The 20,609-nt window shown below is 40.6% G+C and overlaps 1 protein-coding gene across 12 annotated transcripts in view; it reads left to right on the top strand.

The window, feature by feature from the left end:
* Positions 1-20,609, top strand: part of LOC120720058 (muscleblind-like protein 1) — a 68,374-nt gene that overhangs the window by 23,504 nt on the left and 24,261 nt on the right. Inside the window, exon 2 of one of the 12 annotated variants that reach the window (XM_040009670.1) lies at positions 527-620. The exons of the other annotated variants lie outside the window; for them this stretch is intronic. Within the exon in view, the coding sequence (XP_039865604.1) occupies positions 527-620 (94 nt within the window). The remainder of the gene's footprint in view (positions 1-526; positions 621-20,609) is intronic. 12 annotated transcript variants of the gene reach the window in all.

Raw genomic sequence — 20,609 nt, 5'->3', positions numbered from 1 at the left:
TTTTGAGCTTATGCTGCTGACAAGGGTGGTCTGAGAATTTATCAGTTTGTTTAACTCGTCTACAAAATCGACATAAAATATTATTTTATTGCTGTGCTTCTTATGACTACATTTGGTTGTACTTTGGCAATAGAATGTATATAGATCTGCATAAATACTTTTAAAAGTATGTTTGTGTGTCAGGGTAAGCTGAGATGAGGCCATAATCGCATTAACATCTGTGAATCAGACTCAGAGTTTCCTTTGCAGGCACATAACTCTGGTGCAGGACTGTTGGTTGGCACAAAGTTGCAAAGGATTTTGTGTGATCGTCACATCAACGGGCTGCATGGGAAATAGAGAAGTAGGACAGCATACTGTGTAATTCACGTTTGTATGTAAGTCTGTGGGTATATGTCTGTGTGTGTTATTTTGAGGTCATGCAGCACAGTGGGGTGTTCTCAGAAGGCTCTGTAATTTACTGTCTATTTTTGCCCTGGCACTGAGACAACACACTCCCACTATGCAACTCCTCTCTCCGAGACAGGGGAAGAAAAATCAAACGGCAGAGTGGATGGAAAGAGGGAGGAAAATGGACTGAGCTGAGATGTTGTGAAGAAAACACAAATACATATATTAAGGTATAATAAATGGGGTGAGAATTATTTATCCAATGCTTAAAAGAGATTAAAACGCCCTAGGCGCGAGTGAAGTTTTGATTAAAACTTCCAGAAGAAATGACACAGATATTTATGTCGCAGTGTAGCTTGTCACCAAATCTGTTTATAGGCTTTCAACCAATTTTACTTAATACATTTTGCAATAAGCTTAACTGCTTTTGTTGTCAGTGTAAGTGGTACGAAAGGTGGACAGAGGACAAAGGTTTGATTCTGGCGACTGGAGACATTGGAGAGGTTTTGCATCTTGACTCATGAGTGTTAGCTCACGGCAGCTAACCACTGTGGTTGGAGAGTTTTCTGATTTTGAGCCAGTTTTGAGCAGAACTGAATCCAGAGCCATGCTAAGATTAGTGATAATGTCTAATGTGTCTGCTTTACAGCTGCCCCCATCGTTGTTTGGCATGTTAGCATACAAATGTTTGCCAGCTAAACACAAAGTATAGCTGAGACTGATGGGAATGTTAATACTTTTACAAATAGAACAAAATCAGTCTAAACAATGTTCAGTCCAAACTAGAAACATCTGCTTCTTGGTGATTCTGGAGGAAATCACTAAGAAGACACAAAACTTACCCTACCCCCATAATGTTAGCATAGTTAAAGAATAAACACCTCATCTTGACATTATACTCTGTATATTGAAATGCAGATACTCTAGGGGAACAAATGCCAACATAAACATTTTGATATCTCAGATGTTATTAATTTGATAAGGAGATGCTGACGTAATTTAATTCAGGCATTTTTCTTTTGATATAAAACACAGTTTTAAGGAGACAAAGTCAGGTGTGAACTTAGTTAAAGAAAAAGAAGAGAAAATAAGACAGTCAAGGAGGTAAATTTTGATAACACACATATGTAGGTGGAACAGCAGTGCAGTGATTAGCACCGTCTCAAAGCAAGAACGTCCTGGGTTTGGTTCTGCCGGTTTGCTGGGTTCTTCCTCTTGCAGTCAAAAAACACGTTAGGTTAAATATGACTCTAAGTGTGACTGTGAGAGCGAATGATTGTTTCTATCCACCCTCTACCCCAATGACAGCTGGGATAGGAATTCAATCGGTTAAGAAAATTGGATGGATGTATTCTTAAATTTGATGCTGCAAAATGTCATAAACACTCATACACATCGAATATGCAGTTCATTTTTTATTTGATCAACATTAACGAGATTGGGTGTAAAGGCTGTCCAGTGGCTGAGAGCCAAACATGATGGCTGAGAGGTTGTTTTGCATCGAAAGATCATAAAAGTGAACGTACACGGGATAAACACAAGACAAATGTACAACATGCACACACATGCCTCTAACTGCTTTCTCATTACTTCATATGTTTTATATGCGCTGAATGCAGAGCTATCGGTGAGGTACATCTCTATATTTTGGCTCCAGTGGGCACAGTCGTTCTGGATCCTAGAGCTCTGTGTACTCTCTTGTGCACGTCTTGTAATTTGTCCCCTATCTGATTGGCAAGCAGGGTGTTATTCTGTGTAACTGGAGACTTGAGCTGAGAGTTAGTCAAGCAGTGCAGGCCTTGGTTTATACCTGGGGATGGATTTCTTGTTAAGCCAGGCACTGTGTTATTACAGTTATGGGCTGTTTGGCTGAAGCTAAGGTGGCTTGTGTGGGTTTAGTCGGTACAGGTAAGGCAAGAATGGATAAGGGGGGCAGCTGGGGCCTTGTATGGATCATGAGAACAGACAGACAGACAGAGCTGGAGAGGGCAAGAGCAGGCGCAGCAGGGAATGCGCAAGGAAGCATAGCACTATGCACACAGCCTTTCCCTGCTCTCAGTGCCAGGGCATTCCACAGTCTACCTCCCTTCCCTGCCTTCATGACAGAATGATAGATCTGCTTTATCTGCAGATGAATTCATAATACATAGCCAGGCATGGAGAAGGGGCAAGGGGATAAGGGAAGGACAGGCAGGAGAATGTGGATAGAAAAATAGGAGTAAAGGGATGGATGGTGCTAAACGTGGCTTCCCACCCTTGGATAATTTTTTACACCACCCGCCCTTCGGTGCTTTTACAATGCAGGCTAGCAAAGGAAAGGAGGACTTGTAGCAGGAGAAACAGAAAGACGCATGGATAGCTTCCTTAATTTTATCTTCTTTATGTATTGAATCAAGTCTTTCTCAGATTCAGTAAATGCACATTTTATTTTCACATCAGAGCCTTGTGAATTCTTACCAGTTGGTCTCTTATGATAATACCTTTATTTATACCTATTTATACCTAAACTTCATTCAGCCATTCAGCAATGTCACAAAAATAGGTTTTTGTCAGTGGTGAATATGGTGGAAAGTTCCATTTACAGGGCGTATAACAGAGGATGGACTGATAAAAGCAGACAGGAAATGAGGCAGAGGCTCTTTATGATTGGCCGATATTACAGTGAAACTGACCCTCATGGCCTGGACTCAAGTAACAAAGAATACGATGTTTACAAAGACATGAGGAATCTGTCTAGGTACACAGCACAACTTCAGAATGATTTTATTTAGTTTTAATTTGCCATTGGAAGAAGTACTGATAATGTAATGCATTGCTTCTTTACCAGTCTTCAAATGTTTTCAGCCATCATTCTGTTTAGAGGTTGTCTACGATAATAAATCAAACAGCATCTACCACTTTGTTCAAATACTCAAAACTCTTCTCTAATAGGTCATTTTTTCAAGTTTTTCAAATGAACCAGTCATGTCTACAACCCGACTTCTCATTTTTAACAGTGAGTTTCTGTGAGTTGGTGTTCACTTTTGACTTTGCGTGCAGTTGTGTCGTATTGAAAAATTTCTCCGTTCAGCCTGCCAAGCACAGAAGTAGCTTGATGCCATGTCCTGGTGCAGAAATTCCTCTTTAGATGTCATGGCATTGGAGTGACCTTGTATAATCTCTACTCTTAAAATTATTTACATTTAAACAGAAAGAGATGCCAGATCAGGATGTACTCACGTGTGCTAAAGAGTCCGTTTCAGAAGATTTGAACAAACAATGTATTTTTGTAACTGTTTGAGAGAATGGAAAACAGTGGGATATGCTCTTTCTTTTGTCTCCTGCTGAAGGAATTCAACAGCTTGTTGCTATTAGCAGCTGGACAGAAAGCTGGTTTCACTGCAAGTGAATAAAAAGCAAATCTGGGGGCATTTAAGCTGACGAAATACAATAAACTTACCATTGGACTGTGATGGGAAACAGGTGAGAGTGAGCCAAAAAAGCCAAAGGGGTTCCGACTGGCTACTGATGACTGTGCTAAAATTATCTGACAGCGAGTTGACTTCCTCAGCAATTTTTTCTCATTAAAACTTCTGTTTTCTATAAGAAGTTTAGAACCCTTTAAAGCTTGTGTGTGTTGAATAGCTACTTTCAAAGTTACAAAATGATACATTGTTGAAAATGTGTTCTATTCTTAAAAATACATTATTTTAACAGGAAACATGAGGAAGTTTAGTTTTGCTCTTTGGGGAGCGGGAGTTTTTATAATCACAATTTCACTACGAAGATTTTTTTCATCTTGTACGGAATATATTGTTATTCCGTATTTACATGAATTCTAACAAGCCCGCTGAGGATGATCAAATTATTTGTTTCAAAGAAAACATTACACACACACACACACACACACAAACTTCAAAGTCCTCACAGACATGTATTAGTAGTTTTTAAAGGAAATTCTGTGATAAGAAGGGAGCATTAAATGTTGTATAAGTAATGCATTTTCTCTGCCCTTCTCTTATTTATGCTGGTGGAACTTGAGATTTGGCAGAAAAAAATGTTACATGAAAGATTATGAAGAGAAAAAGTTATATTTAGGTTGAGTGTATTTGTAATTGTTCCTCACCTTTTCACTGAGTAAACTTCAAGGGCATTGTGTCCTGAATGTGGTGAATAAATGTGAAAAACAGCACAGTGCGTGCTGTCAAGTTGTTCTCTCTTTCTTGCACAATTTAATATTTTTCTTTTTATTATTAATAGTTTTGGTTAAGTAAACATACTTGCATGTTACACTGAGCTACAAGTATTTTGGTGGCCTACATTCAAGTTGGTCAAACGTATGGTGTAAATATAGTATATCACAATTTTAACAGTCTGTCAGCAATTTTGTTCTGATGTAATGTTGAATAATGGGCTGTTAGAGGATTTATGGTAATTAACCAATCAGGCAGCAGGGGTTTCAATTCTGACTCTTTGTACAAAGCCAGAAAAAACATCTTATAAAGAATGTGTTTATAGAGGGGCGCTGGTTTGATTTAATTTGACTTGCTCATTGTGTTCAAAACTATAGTTGCCAGAAAGAAAAAGGCAAAAGAAAACTAACATAGACAAAGAGAAAGTTCAGCAATGAAAGATCAAACACTGTTTGAAGTCCTGCAATCCCTTTGTCTCAAGTTTTATGGCCAGTGTGGGGTCTGACTTTTATTAGGTAAGGACATATTTAGATTTGGCAATCCAGGGGATGTTCATTTCACACTCGAGCCAAACCCCAGTGATGTGTCACATAAAGCGCCGGAGAACCGGACGGCCTACAGCTGAGCATACAAGTGCCGTTCCTTCCTGGATCTTTTCATTCAGCAGAGCATGAAGTATATTCTCCAAGATGCTGTTTGTCAGACCCAACGCAGCCAAGTTCTTAACTGAAAGTTTGGCCTGTAAATGTGCTGTTATTGTCTGAGCTTAATAAAGTCCTGCCACTGTTTATGCAAATTAAATGTTCCACGCACACATTTTGCATTCAAGATTATACCAGTGATTCCACGTGTACTTGAGATATGGTGACTGTATTATTGCAATAACACAGAGAATCCCTTGCAATCATCACACCAATGGTGATGTGTGTTATTACCGCCATAAACACCAGAGTGCCTGTTCAAGTGCATTAAGGAAGTGATAGAGTGGCGCAAGCAACAAGTGAGGTTATTACAATATTTTCTTGTAAAAAGCAAAAGTTTCGTAGGCACTGAAAAACCCCACAGAAGCTCATGTTAATATTTAAAAAAGGTTAGCTGTTATCAGAGTCGCTGGGATGTGGCTGTAGTCTACAACAAGGTCTTATTTCTGCTGAATCCTTACTTAAAAAAACAGACTTTGATGTACCAACCAGTGGGGACTAAATAAGCACATTCTAATCAAATAAGATGGAGTATTATTATGTTTGTTTAAAGTTGCCCAAAGGACCTTAATAATTCATGCAAGATAGTCAGAGGGAAAAAAAACCCCACTTTTCAGCTTTGGTAAACTCATTATCCTCTGAACCAACAACGCTGATGTATTTGTGTTGTAAAGCTCTAGTGTTTGAATCAATACTGTATGCTTAGTTTGCGATATACAAATATATTTACGCAATGATCACCTGGTGTCCCTGTCACAGTGATCAGTGTTTAAAAGCTACACTCAACAGTCACACATACATCGCCACATTGCGGAGACACACAAGCCAGCAGCATTGGGAAGGTATAGTGACCTACATAGCTATACTGTATACCTCAAAGTCCTTGAAAACGTTTTCAAAAATGTAAGGGGTGAGCAAGAGCGGGCGAGAGGAAAGCACCGGGAACAGATAACAGCAGAATAGGCTAGGCAATATATATTGAGATGAGAGCCCGGCAGAAAACAGAAGGAGAGCTGTGAGTGTGTGTTAGTGTGTAGTCCACAGAGGGATGCAGTATATTGAATAAGAACTCTTTGAAAAGGAAACGTACTCCGACAGAGTTAATCTGCTCTGTATCTGTATTCTCCTGCCATGCTCTTCGTTCTCATCCTCTCCTCTCATTACCTCTGTTAATCTGTCTCCACTCAACCCATCCCGCCCTCCGTCCCTCTTTCTCCCCTTTCTTCTTCTTCTTCTTCTTTTTTTTTTTTTACCTTACAGGCATCCCAGACACTTTCATTTCCATTTCACACACAGCGATTTTATCTTTTATCACTTTTCATCATATTTTGGTGAGACATTTGTTTGTCTGGGGCTTTATTAGTTAGACGATGGACAAAATTTAAGCGTCTTTGTAATGTTATCTTTGGCCTTCCGGGGACCAGAGTTATGGTGTAATATTTTTACATAAGTTTTATTCATTTTATATATATATTTTTTAATTAGAGTGCAGTTTTTAGTTCGTTTCCAGGCTGTTTGCTCATTTCACTGTAATTACTTCAGTAGTCTACAATCATTATGCTTTTTTGCATATTTAACATATTTTAGTAAACGAGCTTCTTTTTTTGAGTAATCAGTTGCTGGGCAGTCACAGGTGAGCATTGTTAGCAGATGCTGTGTCCTGGCATTTGGGAGCTCCCATTACACTTTGAAAAATTAAGGAAGTGAAAGCTAGTTAGCCTAGATTGCTAAAATTAGCAGTGATTCCCATTAGACTTTACACTCTGTGGCAAAAACACTTATGTCAAGGGCTGCTTCACTGCAGAAAATTAGAGTGAAATAAATTAGACTGTATTTTTTTTACCAAGTAAGTGTGCAGAACAAGTTACATACCAGAGAGTATTTGCTAATTTTCTAGCTGATACAAATTTCAGTTTGACCCCAAAGTCGCCTTTTGGTCACTGTGGGATCAGTACTTTTATACTTCTGTTTGTTTCTTATGATTTCTGTAGATCCATTTTTATATTGTCTGGTCTTCCTAAGCAGGATATACTATATATAATCTTTCACACATATTGGCCTAAGAGAGACTTTTATTAGCACATTGCCATGAACTGAGGAGTGAAAACACGCAGCCAGCAGTTATTAACTTTGTCTGGCTATATTCATGAGCAGGTCCTCCCTTGAAACGTCTCCTCTAAATGTCTCTCTGTCCTCAGAGAGGCCACCATTACATCCATCTGTGGATACACTGCATCAGCATAGACGCACGTACGCACACACACACATCCATCTTTAAACATGCTGCATCAGCATGGAGACATGACACAACAACACCAGAGTCAAAATATATACAAGGGCATTCAGGAATAGCCTCCCAGCTCATGGAAACTTCCCTCTTTCACCTTTTGGCACCCTTCATTTTTCAACTTGTGAGCTTTCTGTGCGTATTTCTCTACAAATATGTGTGTCATTCTTCCTGCATTGCGTATGCGTACTTCTGCATGTGTTTTCTTAACAAACTGGAGGGCCCTGGACATTTAGAGAGTCTGAAGGTAATATCAGGATATCTGCCTGCTGAGTCGTGATGTCCCATTGCTATTGCTGCTCCTGCTGCTAGTGCTGTTGTGGATAGAATATCTAATCAGTTATGGCGCGATCCATTCCTGTTAGCCTGTCTCAACTCCCCCCATCCCCGTCCCCCGTCTCACCAAACTAACTCATCGCCTTTCTCCGCGTGTGCTGATCGCTGTCCCTCCTCCGCCTCCACCTCCTCCCCTTTTTTGACCTCACCTCTCGCTATCTTCGGGCTCCTTTCAAAGCTCTCCATTTGTAATTCTTTCAGGTTAATGTAATAAAACAAACATTTAAATTAGACTGCAGACAAGTAAGGTGTACGGGGGTGGAGGGTGAAGTAAATGGAGAGTGGAAGCAACAGAACATTAATTCACCCCAGGACAGAGAGTCATCTGCCAACTTGTTTTCCTTCTTCTGTCGATTGGCTGCACCGTAATTCTGCCTACCCCCGTCTTTGCTCCATCTCCGCTTCTCTCTATCCGTCACTGACCCCACACTCTTCATCCGATCGCACCAGTGCGGGCATCGTGCAGTAGCTCTTCTGAAGTGTAATCATTCACTTTCAGGTTCCAACACATAAACACACAAACTGACATGAGCAACAAAGACTTACTCTCGCCTGCAGACACCCACTCACACAATGACACAAGCACACTCGCTGATCTCAGTAAAGCACAAAGGGTCCTGAAAAATAATAAGTATTCACCTCAGGTAGGTGATCACGATAGAGTGGCTTTGGTGCCTGGTTAATGATATTGCAGGCTAGAGCAGGCAGGAAACTGGAGGCTGGGCAAGTCGCACGCTGTTGTGTCATTGGACATTTTGAAGCGATTATTCGTCGTCATGGAAGCCACGGCAGGATAGCTCGCAAATCACAACACATTGGAACAGAGAAATTAGAATCATGGATGATCAAAGTGAAAACAAAGGCAGACGTGTTGTGCGGGCAGTCTGCAGCACTGCTTCCAATAAGAGGCTGATAGTTGTGGTGTTGTGTGAAACCAAACTGGATTGAAATGAATGTCTCCACACGACAAACTGTTGTGTCTTTGAAAATTGTTTTTTTCCTCTACAGTACTGTGCATTTTCCAGGACAATGAGAAATAGGTGCAGTGATTGAAACAAACTACTTTTAGCTGCTCCCGGGTCACATGAAACATGTAAAAACACAGATTAAGACATAGTATATAAGGCAAAAACAGAGGTTATACAATTTTAACGAGTCAATATTTGGTGTGAACAGTTTTATTCTCCAGTTGTGTAGTAGTTAACACATCCTGAACTCTTTTAGCAAAGCTTTCTCATTTTCCAGGCTTCTTGAAGGATATTCAAAACTCCTCTTTGGATGTTGGCTGCCTTTTATTTCATTCTAGGGTCAAGATGATCCCACAGTGCTTCAATAATGTTGAGGTTCTGGGGAGGCCAATCCGTAACTCATAGTGTTCCGTTATATGTTTTTCTATCAAGGTTTGCAAACATGCATGCATGCCATTATGTTTGGGATCATTGTCATTATTAACATTTTACTTCTAAACAGCTGGTGTTAACATCGAGCCCATACTGCATACTGTTGCTCTCTTATTGTTACGCTTAGGGAGTATAGACTCAGTGCATTTGATTACAGGATGAAAACAAAACAGTGTCTTGGCTAATTAGGCTAATTGCTAAAAACTTCAAAGCCTCGCTGAACGACAAGAAATGTATTTGTGTAAGCAAACCTCAGATCCTAACAATCAGTATTGATATCAAAAAAATAACTTATAAAAACAACATATGCATTACTCATTAAAAAGGTATTTTTTGATTGTTATTCATATTATTATTATCTTCACAAACATTTGACAAAAAAAACCTAATGGTTAACATCCTTAATATGAAGACATATTAAATTAGAAATGGTTAAGCCTGATATTTTGAAGGGATTTACTGACCAGCTACACTTGGTGACTACCCTTAGCAGAACCAAACCTTAGCTGCGCTCTCTGTACAACCTTCAGTTCTGAAATACAACAAAGACTTTTAAACACAACATTTACATTAAACAGCATAGATATTAATTAGGGTTTTATTTTTTCACCTTCTAAAAAGGCCAACTAAGCAACACATTTGACAAATAACTACAAGAACTGAATGGCAAAATACAAGAGGTATGAAAAACTGCCTCTAAAGTTTCCTAACTCCCGAGCATCCTAAAAAAAATGTTTGCAGATATCCAGTTTCTTAACCATGAAGTCCAGCTGGATTAATGCAAGTAAGAAAAAATATTTACAGCAGCTGCATGCGCATTTTGCTGAACATGTTAAACATACTTCTGTGCTAGATTTGTAATTTGTTTAAGTGCTACGATCATGTATTCCTGCCAAATGACCTCCATTCCCAATGGAGCACAGTAAACAAGATTCAGCTGAGTGTGATTACTGTCTTTGGCGTCTGTCATTGGCGTATTTGTCGTTTTGTTTTTTGGGGGTTTTTTTGCCTCGCAGTTATAAACATGCATTCATGAATTTACTCATTGCCCTCATCACTCCTTCCTTTAATTAGAAAATAATCAGAGTTGGATGAGAGCTTCATTAAATCTCATCCTTGAGAGCCGTCAGCCACAAACACAGGAGTGGGATATTCATCACGCTTGTGAAAAGAACTCGGATTCCTCCCCTCACTTTGTTTTCTTTGCTCGGAGATAGAGTGTTGGTTGGGAGGACAGCGTCAGCAGACTTAGAGGAGTGACCAAGCGATCAAGTCAGAGAAACAAAGGGTTTTAATGGAAGGGAATGAAGAGGGTGGGAGGGAAGTACAGAAAGTGAAAGAGTAGGGAAAAGAGGAGGAGAAAATGTGTGAGAGAGAGAGATCGTTAGAGAAGTGCTAATTAACAGAAACCACACTGTTTATCAGCACTTTGTCGCCATGCAGTATTGATCCTTCATGACCATTATGGAGCGGATGTTTGGCTGCTTTCAGCACGGCTCTTCTCTCCTTTTCTTCCTACAAAGACTAGCTGTAAAACCCACCCGGAAACATGCAACTCATGCAAACCTGAGCAAATGAACACATGAAATGAAATAAAACAAGTAAACAATGACAAATAGAACAAGGTGAGATGACGCAATGAGACGGTGTCATTTGCAGAAAATGTCTGCATCACCAGTTGCATCATCGTGACATAAAAGACACCGAGAGTGTAATCCCTGCAGAGACACAGATGAGGCACGAGGGTGACGCCACAAAGGAAAAGAGACTGTGTAGCAACGAAATAAAGTGAAAGACAATGAAAGAGTGATGGACAGAAATCAAATTATGTCACATGGACAATGATGGACAGGTCGAGAAAAGGGAAGTGCAGGAAGATGGTGTGTAGATGGAAGGAAAGTAATAACAGAGAAAGGGAGTGCGGAAGTGAACGGGAGTGGTGCCAGCCGGCTCTTCGGCATGTGCAATATTGAAGAATGTCTGTAATATCCCTTTATTGTTATAGTGCATGTTGCAGGGCTTGCTGTTAGACATTGTGATTCTTCAGGAGGCTTTAACTGGATTACATCGGTATCAGGCTCAGCCATCAGAAGGGCTACAGCAGCTGTGTTGTGTTGGGTCTGCCGACAGCTTGCTGTCTGTCACCGCAGTGTCTACCACCGCAGCTTCCCTGCTGGTATTTTAAGTCTAGACTGGACTACGTGTCCTCACAAATATTTGATCTGAATGACATCTAGAGTGCAGTCAGATCCTTATTTTCTCAAGCAAGCTTTTTCATGTAAGCTCCTGTATAAATTCTGTTCAGTTTTAGCCCGAATTTGTTCATACTTTTTTCTTTCTAATTGGCTTTGTGGATGGACAACATTACGTGTTGCGACTACAGCGGGATACAATACGTGGCAGTGGCAGCTCTGACAAGATGAGTCTATTGTGAGAGAGGCTTAGAGAAGGTGATCACCCTGTCCAGCGTTTCCCCGCTCTTTGCTGAAGTGGTACAAACCGACTTTGATCAATGTGGATCGATGTGGATGAGTGTGCAGCCGGAAGGCGCTATGTGAAGACGGAGGGGGGTGATGGCCCTTTGCTCTGCTGTGCACAGTGTGTGTGGAAGAGAATTAAGACACATTGTGTCATGCTTTTCTACATGATATATCACCCCAACAGAATACATCCTTAACCCGTGACTCCATCTCAGTCTTTGTTTCTATTCTTTCTGTCCGTCTTTTACTTTTGCTCCCTTTTGGCTCTTTACAGGAAAAAGACACTCTGTGCTGAATGCTCCTTTCCTGTAGAGAAGACAAGATTCTGAGGGGGGGGGAAGATGCCTATTTATCCGTTTTTTAAACAATTCTTACTTTTGTTCTGAGTGCTCTTGGGTAGTGCACATGGGAAACGGGTAACTTCATCATGAAACCATCATGGAAATAGAAGAATCTTGCACTGAATAGCTAATTCCTTTTTACTGTTGTGCTTATTTTCTTTTTCTTTTCCCCCAACAATGCCAAAACTCGTCATGTATCCCAAAGGCTTCAGTTTAAGGATTTCCAGCTCTGCAGTTGTTGATGATACAAAGGATTACATGCTGTATTACTGTTGTTTCCTTTGTACTTCCCTTCTATTATTAATATAATCTTTGGAGAAAAGCATTTGGCTACGCTCCTCGAGTGTGTGTGCTTTAAGAATGCCCGTGCATCATTTTGTGTGTGCTTGCAGTGGGTGTATCATCACTCTGTGGAGTAATGAATGCTAATCCTCTCTTATCTGCTTTAACCTCAAGGCAATGACACTAGCTGCTGATGCCAGTACAGTGACACCCTTTGTTGAAGGAGTATGTGTGAGCGTGAATGAAGATGTGCCACACATGGATGTAAGAAGAGATGTCTCTACTAGCATTTGACAACTTTCCCTCAGTTTTTCACACTCTGAAGCTTTAGGTTGTGGTCTTGTGATTATCTGCCATGTCCCCCATGACTCATCAGAAGAGCTGAATAAAACATTCCAGCCAGCTGACTTTACTGCATCTGATCTTGACTCATAAAAAAAGAACAGTCATTTGATATTAAGGCCTTCTTCAGGTCATTATGCAGAGAAGGCATCGAACTGTTTTTCTTGCTCTCCAGCGACCAGGTCAAATGCAGTTTTCACTGGCTGAGAGCAGCGCTCTCTGTTGCCCGTCTCCTGTTGCCAACAGCATCTTTTGTTTTCACTTCGGAGCCACTTTATGTAGTTGCTAAAGATCACAGCACAAACCAAAGGCAGCTGCCATTCTTTGTCAGCAAGCATCTTTTGTTCATTTACAAGGACAACTCCATCTTTTTTCCCCCGCCTTGAAATAGAGTCATAAGCAAACAATTAAAAAAACAAACAAACTCTTTAGCCCACCTCTTAATGAACACTTAATGACAATAAGTGTAAAGCAATTTAAGCAGAGTGAAAATTGATGGAGAGCAAGATATGAAAAGAGGGGGAAGGTTTAGATGAAGAAAATCCAAAAAAAGAACAGAGGTCTGTCCCCAGCAGCCAGTGACGCCCATACAGTATAACTGCAGAACGAGCGTTACAATGATGGGCAGGAAATAATTAGGTCTAAAAGCTGTTGAATCCTGTCTGCCTGTTCAACAGTCTTCCATTAAGCCTGTTTTAATGGGTCTGCTCTTTGCCTGCCTTTTTGACAGAGTGAATGGGAGATAAAACTGAATTAGACTAAACTTTAAAGATTGTGAATAGGGAACGCTCAGACAGAGAGTGAAGGAGAGATAAAGGCCGAGAGAAAAAGATGAACGGATAGAGGATGGAGGAAGAGGGTTAATTGAAAGAGAAATAGAGAAGAAGGGCCAGATCTCAGGGGCTGTGGGGTGGTCTCTCTCGCCTCTCTCTGCATTGCTGTCTATATGTGTGTATATGTGTTTGAAAATGTGTGTATTTGTCTGTCTGAGAGGAGATAGCGTTGTAGACTAAATGAGAACAAAGCTAATTAGGGACTTTGCCTTACCCAACTCTACAATGACGTTCCCGCTGGAGCCAAGATAACACTTCCCACCTATAATGCAGCCGAGAGGGTCAGACGCCACAGAGACTTTTTTTTATTTGAACGTTTTCATCCCGCATTTTAAAGCAGATTCTATAAGCAAGTAGGGCTGTGCGATATGACCAAAATCTCATATCCCGATATTAAGACATATATCGTCCGATAACGATATAAATCACAAAAATGTAACATTTTCTGTAAATTCTGTGAATCTCGGGCAGCTCGTCTTGCGGGAAGTGTTTCCAGCTGGGCGTTGAGTGTTTTAACCGATGCATGAAATTATACATTTTTAGACATAGATTGTAACGGCCGCCGTTTTCTTTGTGAGTATTTATTACACAGCGTGCTGCGGGGGAAAGCCTGTTCTGTTTGAGTCTAAGGTTTATTTTTTAGCACCTGACGGCTCTTTTTTGCTTCTCATCCGTAAATACTCTAGAGCAGGGGTCCCCAATCTCAGTCCATGAGGGCTGGTGTCCCTGCAGGTTTTAGATGTGTCCTTGATGCATCACAGCTGATTTAAATGGATAAATTACCTTTTCAACGTGTCTTGAAGTTCTCCAGAGGCCTGGTAATGAACTAATCATGTGATTCAGGTGTGTTGACCCAGGGTGAGATCTAAAACCTGCAAGGACACCGGCCCTCGTGGACTGAGATTGGGGACCCCTGCTCTAGATCTTTCACGTGATTCTGTGTATTTTGAAAAGTCTCAACAGGATCTTGAGCTTTATTGTGAAAGGTTTATGTGGAAATAACAACAACGCATAAAAACAAGCGCTTGTCTGTAGTGTGGTTATATTAAATATAAGAGAAAGAGAGAACTTTAAGAAATTAATATAGCCACTACAGTGACCATCAAAATAATGAAAAAATATTGCAGTAAACAGTTTATTTTGCGATACCACGAAACAAATGATAGCGTAAAATGAAATGATAGATGTTTTTATATCGTCATCCGATATATATGGTTATATCGAACAGCCCTATAAGCAAGTGAAAAATAAAATGAAGAAGTCTGAGCTGTGTGACTTTACTAGAAGGAGCATAGTGAGCAAAGATGAAAAAAGGCTCTGCTGCTGACTTGGTCACTTTGACATTTCATTTAATCCTTTTTTTTTATTTCTTGGGTGCTAATGCTGACTTTTTTTAACCATGCTGGTGTTCACTTTCAGACCGGTCAGCAGCACATACAGAAGGTATGCCTTATCCTCATTTGCCCGGCCTCAAGGGAGTCTAATGATTACATGGTATACACTCTCTGAACCAATTCCAGTGCACTCCTTTAGTTGTCGGGTGGCCCACTGTGAAATAAGTCAGTACTGGTGGTAAAATAGCAATGCCACTGTAATTCCTCAGACATTTCTGTCCACTTCATGTGATTTCAGCAAGTGCCTGTTTCTTGATCATCTGTTTGGAGGCTTTCGTTCATTTCCTCACAGCAAAATGGAAAGAATTTCAAAATCTGTCCTGCATGGGATCTGGGTTTTTTTTCACGATTAAATCCAGACAATCTTAACAAAAAAATCCTACCAAATCCTAATTCTAGGCTTTTATCATTATTTTTTGATATTTTGATTGATGTGATTTAGCCAGTGTATTCAGAGCAAATAAAAGAAGCACTGGGATTTGTGAGCTCTCTCTGTATCTTACCTTGAAAAAGGACTGATTAATGCAGAGCATAATATTAATTTTTTAAAAAAAAGGAGAATGATAGCCAGTAATAAATGAATCAAAATGTCAAATGCTCCTCTGACATGAGCTGCTTGAGTTAGATATGTCCGTCATGTATGGTAATAGATCACAAGAGCAGTTCAGCTCAGCAGCAGCAGAGTGTTGTCATTAGCCACGGGGGCTAATGATTTTGCCCCGTCATTAACTTCCTATGCTAATGATTTTGTACCAACGTCCACCCAAAACATGCTAACACTCTGTGTGCTATTGGGCAATGTAATTGGTGTTTTGGCTAATTGAGCACTGCAGCTAAAAGCTTTCCTCGGATTCTACGTCAGCCGTGACGTTCGGCGGTATTCGTCCGCTGTTATGTTCCATTACTAGTTTCTACCAGGTGTGTTGCGTCACCTCGTCTATCATTGTCTGTGATTCTTTTGTCCACACGTCTATCTTTGTCGTTGTCTCAACGGCTTATCCCTCTGCCCAGTTAAATGAGATTTTAAGGTCATTAACTGATCCAGGCTAATATACTAATGCACCTGGGGTGTTCCAGATTTAATAAATGATTGGATCGAGATAATGAGACTTATATAGCCGGCTGGTATTAGCTATGGAACAGGGAGAGGTGGAAAAAGGGAAGGCAATGAAAACAGGATGTTTTTTGTCTCCGAAAAACATGTTTGTCATCGGGTTTACCTACTAACATACTGCCTGATTTGCCAGTGGTTTGCAGCTGAGCTGTATTGCTTAATAAAAATTCTGTTTTAGAGTGTGTACGTGTGTCTGTGTGCGCGGGGTGTATGTGTGCGCGTACTAACAACATTGGCTTGTCTGGCAGCACTCTGAGTCCTCAGACAGGCTGTTCTTTGTACCGTATCTGATGTCATATTTTGTCTGACGTATGCTTGCCAACAGGAACCTTTGGTCAGGAAAGCACATGCCCCAGAGTGCGTGTCTGCGTGTGCGTGTGAGCTTGTGTATTCTCACCACAGCCCTGAACCAGACGGCACTTTCTTGATTGATGCTTGTCTTTGGGAGCAGGAGGGAAAGGCAGTTCCACTGAGAGAGAATTAATAATGCAAAGGGACTTGGAACGGTGGCCGTCCAGACTTAAGCTCTACAGTTGTCACACTGGTCACGGTGTTCACTGTGCAGCCGTGGTTTGAGGGGAGCTCAGGCACACCGAGAGGAGAGACAGAGTGAAAATGCGGAAAAGATCAGAGGCTGTTGGATTATGTGTGGTTAAGTTGGAATGAGTCATTCTGGATGGGTAGATTAAAAGATCATTCAGAATCAGTGTGTGATTACGGGAGTGAACGCGCAGAAGGACTTTGTGGAAAGCAATGTGCCATTCAGCTCTTTGGAGGATATACTGTAGATACATGCCAACAAAGGCACAGCCGAAATCACTTGCACAGACCACTTTGATTAATATTAATATGAAAAGCACACTCTGCATCTGTGTCTCTGTCTGTCTCACTCCCTTTTGCTTTTCTGTAGCTCTCTCTGACTGTCTGCCTTCTACTTCTTCTGTTCTTGTCTTTGCCTCTGTTGCCAATCTCTGAGAGGAGTTCTGCCACAGGTTTTATTCACTGGAATTCCTCAGGCACATCTTTCAGAGAGCTGTCAAAGCACCGCAGGCAACAAGTAAGACCGACATTGCGAGTTTCAGATCACAGTGCCCCAAAACATTTACATGTACGCAAAAATAGTGATTCGATGACTTCGTAAACATGTGGGTCAGTGTCTTGACCCTTGATCCCTTTATGTATATAATACATTTTAAGTTCAATTAAATTTTATTTATATAGTGCCAAATCACAACAGCTGTCGCCTCAAGACACTTTATATTTGAAGGTAAAACCTCTACAATAAAATGATCAAATGATTCACTTTGAGCAAACACTTAGCAACAAAGGGGAGAAAAATCTTCCTTTTAACAGGAAGAAACCTCAGAACCAGGGGATGATGGGAGCGAGACATGACAAAAAATACACTTACATCTGATGATAAAATAAAGCAGCAGTTAAAAAAACATATTGACAGTAATTACTGCTATGGAATAGTAGTATTAATAATACAACAACAACAACAACAAGAACAACAACTACTACTACTACTACAGCAGTAATAGTTTGTATAATTCCTGAAATTAAATTGTTTTATTCCTTCTTATAAATACGTGACACACTTATTAGGAAAAAACAAAAAGCAGATAATTACCAATTCTGTGCCCCACAAGTCACAACCAAGGGTCTCCTTAAGATTAAAGATTTCAGAATAAAATCTTTTTATATCCACTCACTTATCTATCACTGTATGCTGACACAAATTGATATGTTAATCTTTGTACCGGCTTCAGTCACAGAATTATTACAACGGTGTGCGATAAACTTGCGATCTTGAAATGGCCATGTTAAAGTTAGGGACCTGGTCTATGACGACTCACAGTCATGTGCCGTTTTCAGAGAGAATTTGGTACGTCAAGATGGTGATAAAACAACAGAGACAGTCAGTCTGCTGACTGTCTCTGTTGCTCTGAAACTACATACAGGGAGTGCAGAATTATTAGGCAAATGAGTATTTTGTCCACATCATCCTCTTCATGCATGTTGTCTTACTCCAAGCTGTATAGGCTCGAAAGCCTACTACCAATTAAGCATATTAGGTGATGTGCATCTCTGTAATGAGAAGGGGTGTGGTCTAATGACATCAACACCCTATATCAGGTGTGCATAATTATTAGGCAACTTCCTTTCCTTTGGCAAAATGGGTCAAAAGAAGGACTTGACAGGCTCAGAAAAGTCAAAAATAGTGAGATATCTTGCAGAGGGATGCAGCAGTCTCAACATTGCAAAGCTTCTGAAGCGTGATCATCGAACAATCAAGCGTTTCATTCAAAATAGTCAACAGGGTCGCAAGAAGCGTGTGGAAAAACCAAGGCGCAAAATAACTGCCCATGAACTGAGAAAAGTCAAGCGTGCAGCTGCCAAGATGCCACTTGCCACCAGTTTGGCCATATTTCAGAGCTGCAACATCACTGGAGTGCCCAAAAGCACAAGGTGTGCAATACTCAGAGACATGGCCAAGGTAAGAAAGGCTGAAAGACGACCACCGCTGAACAAGACACACAAGCTGAAACGTCAAGACTGGGCCAAGAAATATCTCAAGACTGGTTTTTCTAAGGTTTTATGGACTGATGAAATGAGAGTGAGTCTTGATGGGCCAGATGGATGGGCCCGTGGCTGGATTGGTAAAGGGCAGAGAGCTCCAGTCCGACTCAGACGCCAGCAAGGTGGAGGTGGAGTACTGGTTTGGGCTGGTATCATCAAAGATGAGCTTGTGGGGCCTTTTCGGGTTGAGGATGGAGTCAAGCTCAACTCCCAGTCCTACTGCCAGTTTCTGGAAGACACCTTCTTCAAGCAGTGGTACAGGAAGAAGTCTGCATCCTTCAAGAACAACATGATTTTCATGCAGGACAATGCTCCATCACACGCGTCCAAGTACTCCACAGCGTGGCTGGCAAGAAAGGGTATAAAAGAAGAAAAACTAATGACATGGCCTCCTTGTTCACCTGATCTGAACCCCATTGAGAACCTGTGGTCCATCATCAAATGTGAGATTTACAAGGAGGGAAAACAGTACACCTCTCTGAACAGTGTCTGGGAGGCTGTGGTTGCTGCTGCACGCAATGTTGATGGTGAACAGATCAAAACACTGACAGAATCCATGGATGGCAGGCTTTTGAGTGTCCTTGCAAAGAAAGGTGGCTATATTGGTCGCTGATTTGTTTTTGTTTTGTTTTTGAATGTCAGAAATGTATATTTGTGAATGTGGAGATGTTATATTGGTGTCACTGGTAAAAATAAATAATTGAAATGGGTATATATTTGTTTTTTGTTAAGTTGCCTAATAATTATGCACAGTAATAGTCACCTGCACACACAGATATCCCCCTAAAATAGCTAAAACTAAAAACAAACTAAAAACTACTTCCAAAAACATTCAGCTTTGATATTAATGAGTTTTTTGGGTTCATTGAGAACATGGTTGTTGTTCAATAATAAGATTAATCCTCAAAAATACAACTTGCCTAATAATTCTGTACTCCCTGTAGGTACTTGGCAGCCATGCTATTATATAGGAATATAACCAGAACCTTGCATTTAAATGAATTAAGTCCACTGTTGGAAAGAGACTCATCACAGGCGAGTTTTGCTCATTTGGACAGATTGATTGGAATCTGGTAACAATTTGTTGTATTTATTAAGTTAGCAAGCATTTTAGTAAGCAATTATTTGTAAACATTTTCCAATCTGTGTGAGAGGAACTGCAGTTTCTACAAGGATTCCGACTGCACCTTGCAACCGAAGGTGGTTGCCCAGACGTCGAGGATGTTGCATTCTCGACCAAAACTCCAATTTTCTGGGTTAAACTCACAATCTGGAAATCGATCAGTTTATCTACTGACTTATAACTTATTATTACTTATGACTTATTGACTCTGTGGGTTTCAGAAACTCTCAGTGTAGCTGTCGAACATCTTGGCCAAGACTTCCTTGTTACTTACTGTGGCGGAGGTTCGGTCGCTGGCTCAGCTGCAGGGGAGGTTTGGTACTGTGAGCTCAAGGGGCAGTGTCAGGGAGGTTCGAGGGACAGGTGTGCATGATAAAGCTAATGAGATTTCTCCCCTTTATATAGTGAAGCTGGAGACCAGCTGAAAAGTTGGTACTGGGTGCCGAACCAGAATAACCTGCATGTGTGGAACTATAATAAACATGGGAGAAATCTGGTTTAATGAGGCTAAGGTGATTTTTAACAACAGATTGCTCTATTCTCCATACACCTTAATAGTGAAAAGTGATTTCCTGTCTTTAAAGTGCTAACCATTTAACTATTCTTTGCTTCAACTAAAATATTGGGAAGGTAAATTGGTTCAAGTGTTAGAATCTGGATTTGAGGAATAGCTACCGCCATTATTTGGAGAGTGAACCAAACATGTGAAACTTGCTTAATTCTTAAGAAGAAAGAATGGGGCAGGGAGTTGCAGAGAACTGGACCTGAAGAACTGGAAAAAGACAGAAGAGACAAAAATAAGATGAGAGGAAAAGAAGATGGAGCAGTAGG

This window comes from Simochromis diagramma, unplaced genomic scaffold, assembly GCF_900408965.1.
Source record: "Simochromis diagramma unplaced genomic scaffold, fSimDia1.1 OVJJ01000344.1, whole genome shotgun sequence".
In the NCBI taxonomy this organism is placed as follows: Eukaryota; Metazoa; Chordata; class Actinopteri; order Cichliformes; family Cichlidae; genus Simochromis; species Simochromis diagramma.
The sequence above is the reverse complement of the archived record's forward strand: the minus strand, read 5'-3'. Positions and strand labels throughout refer to the sequence as shown.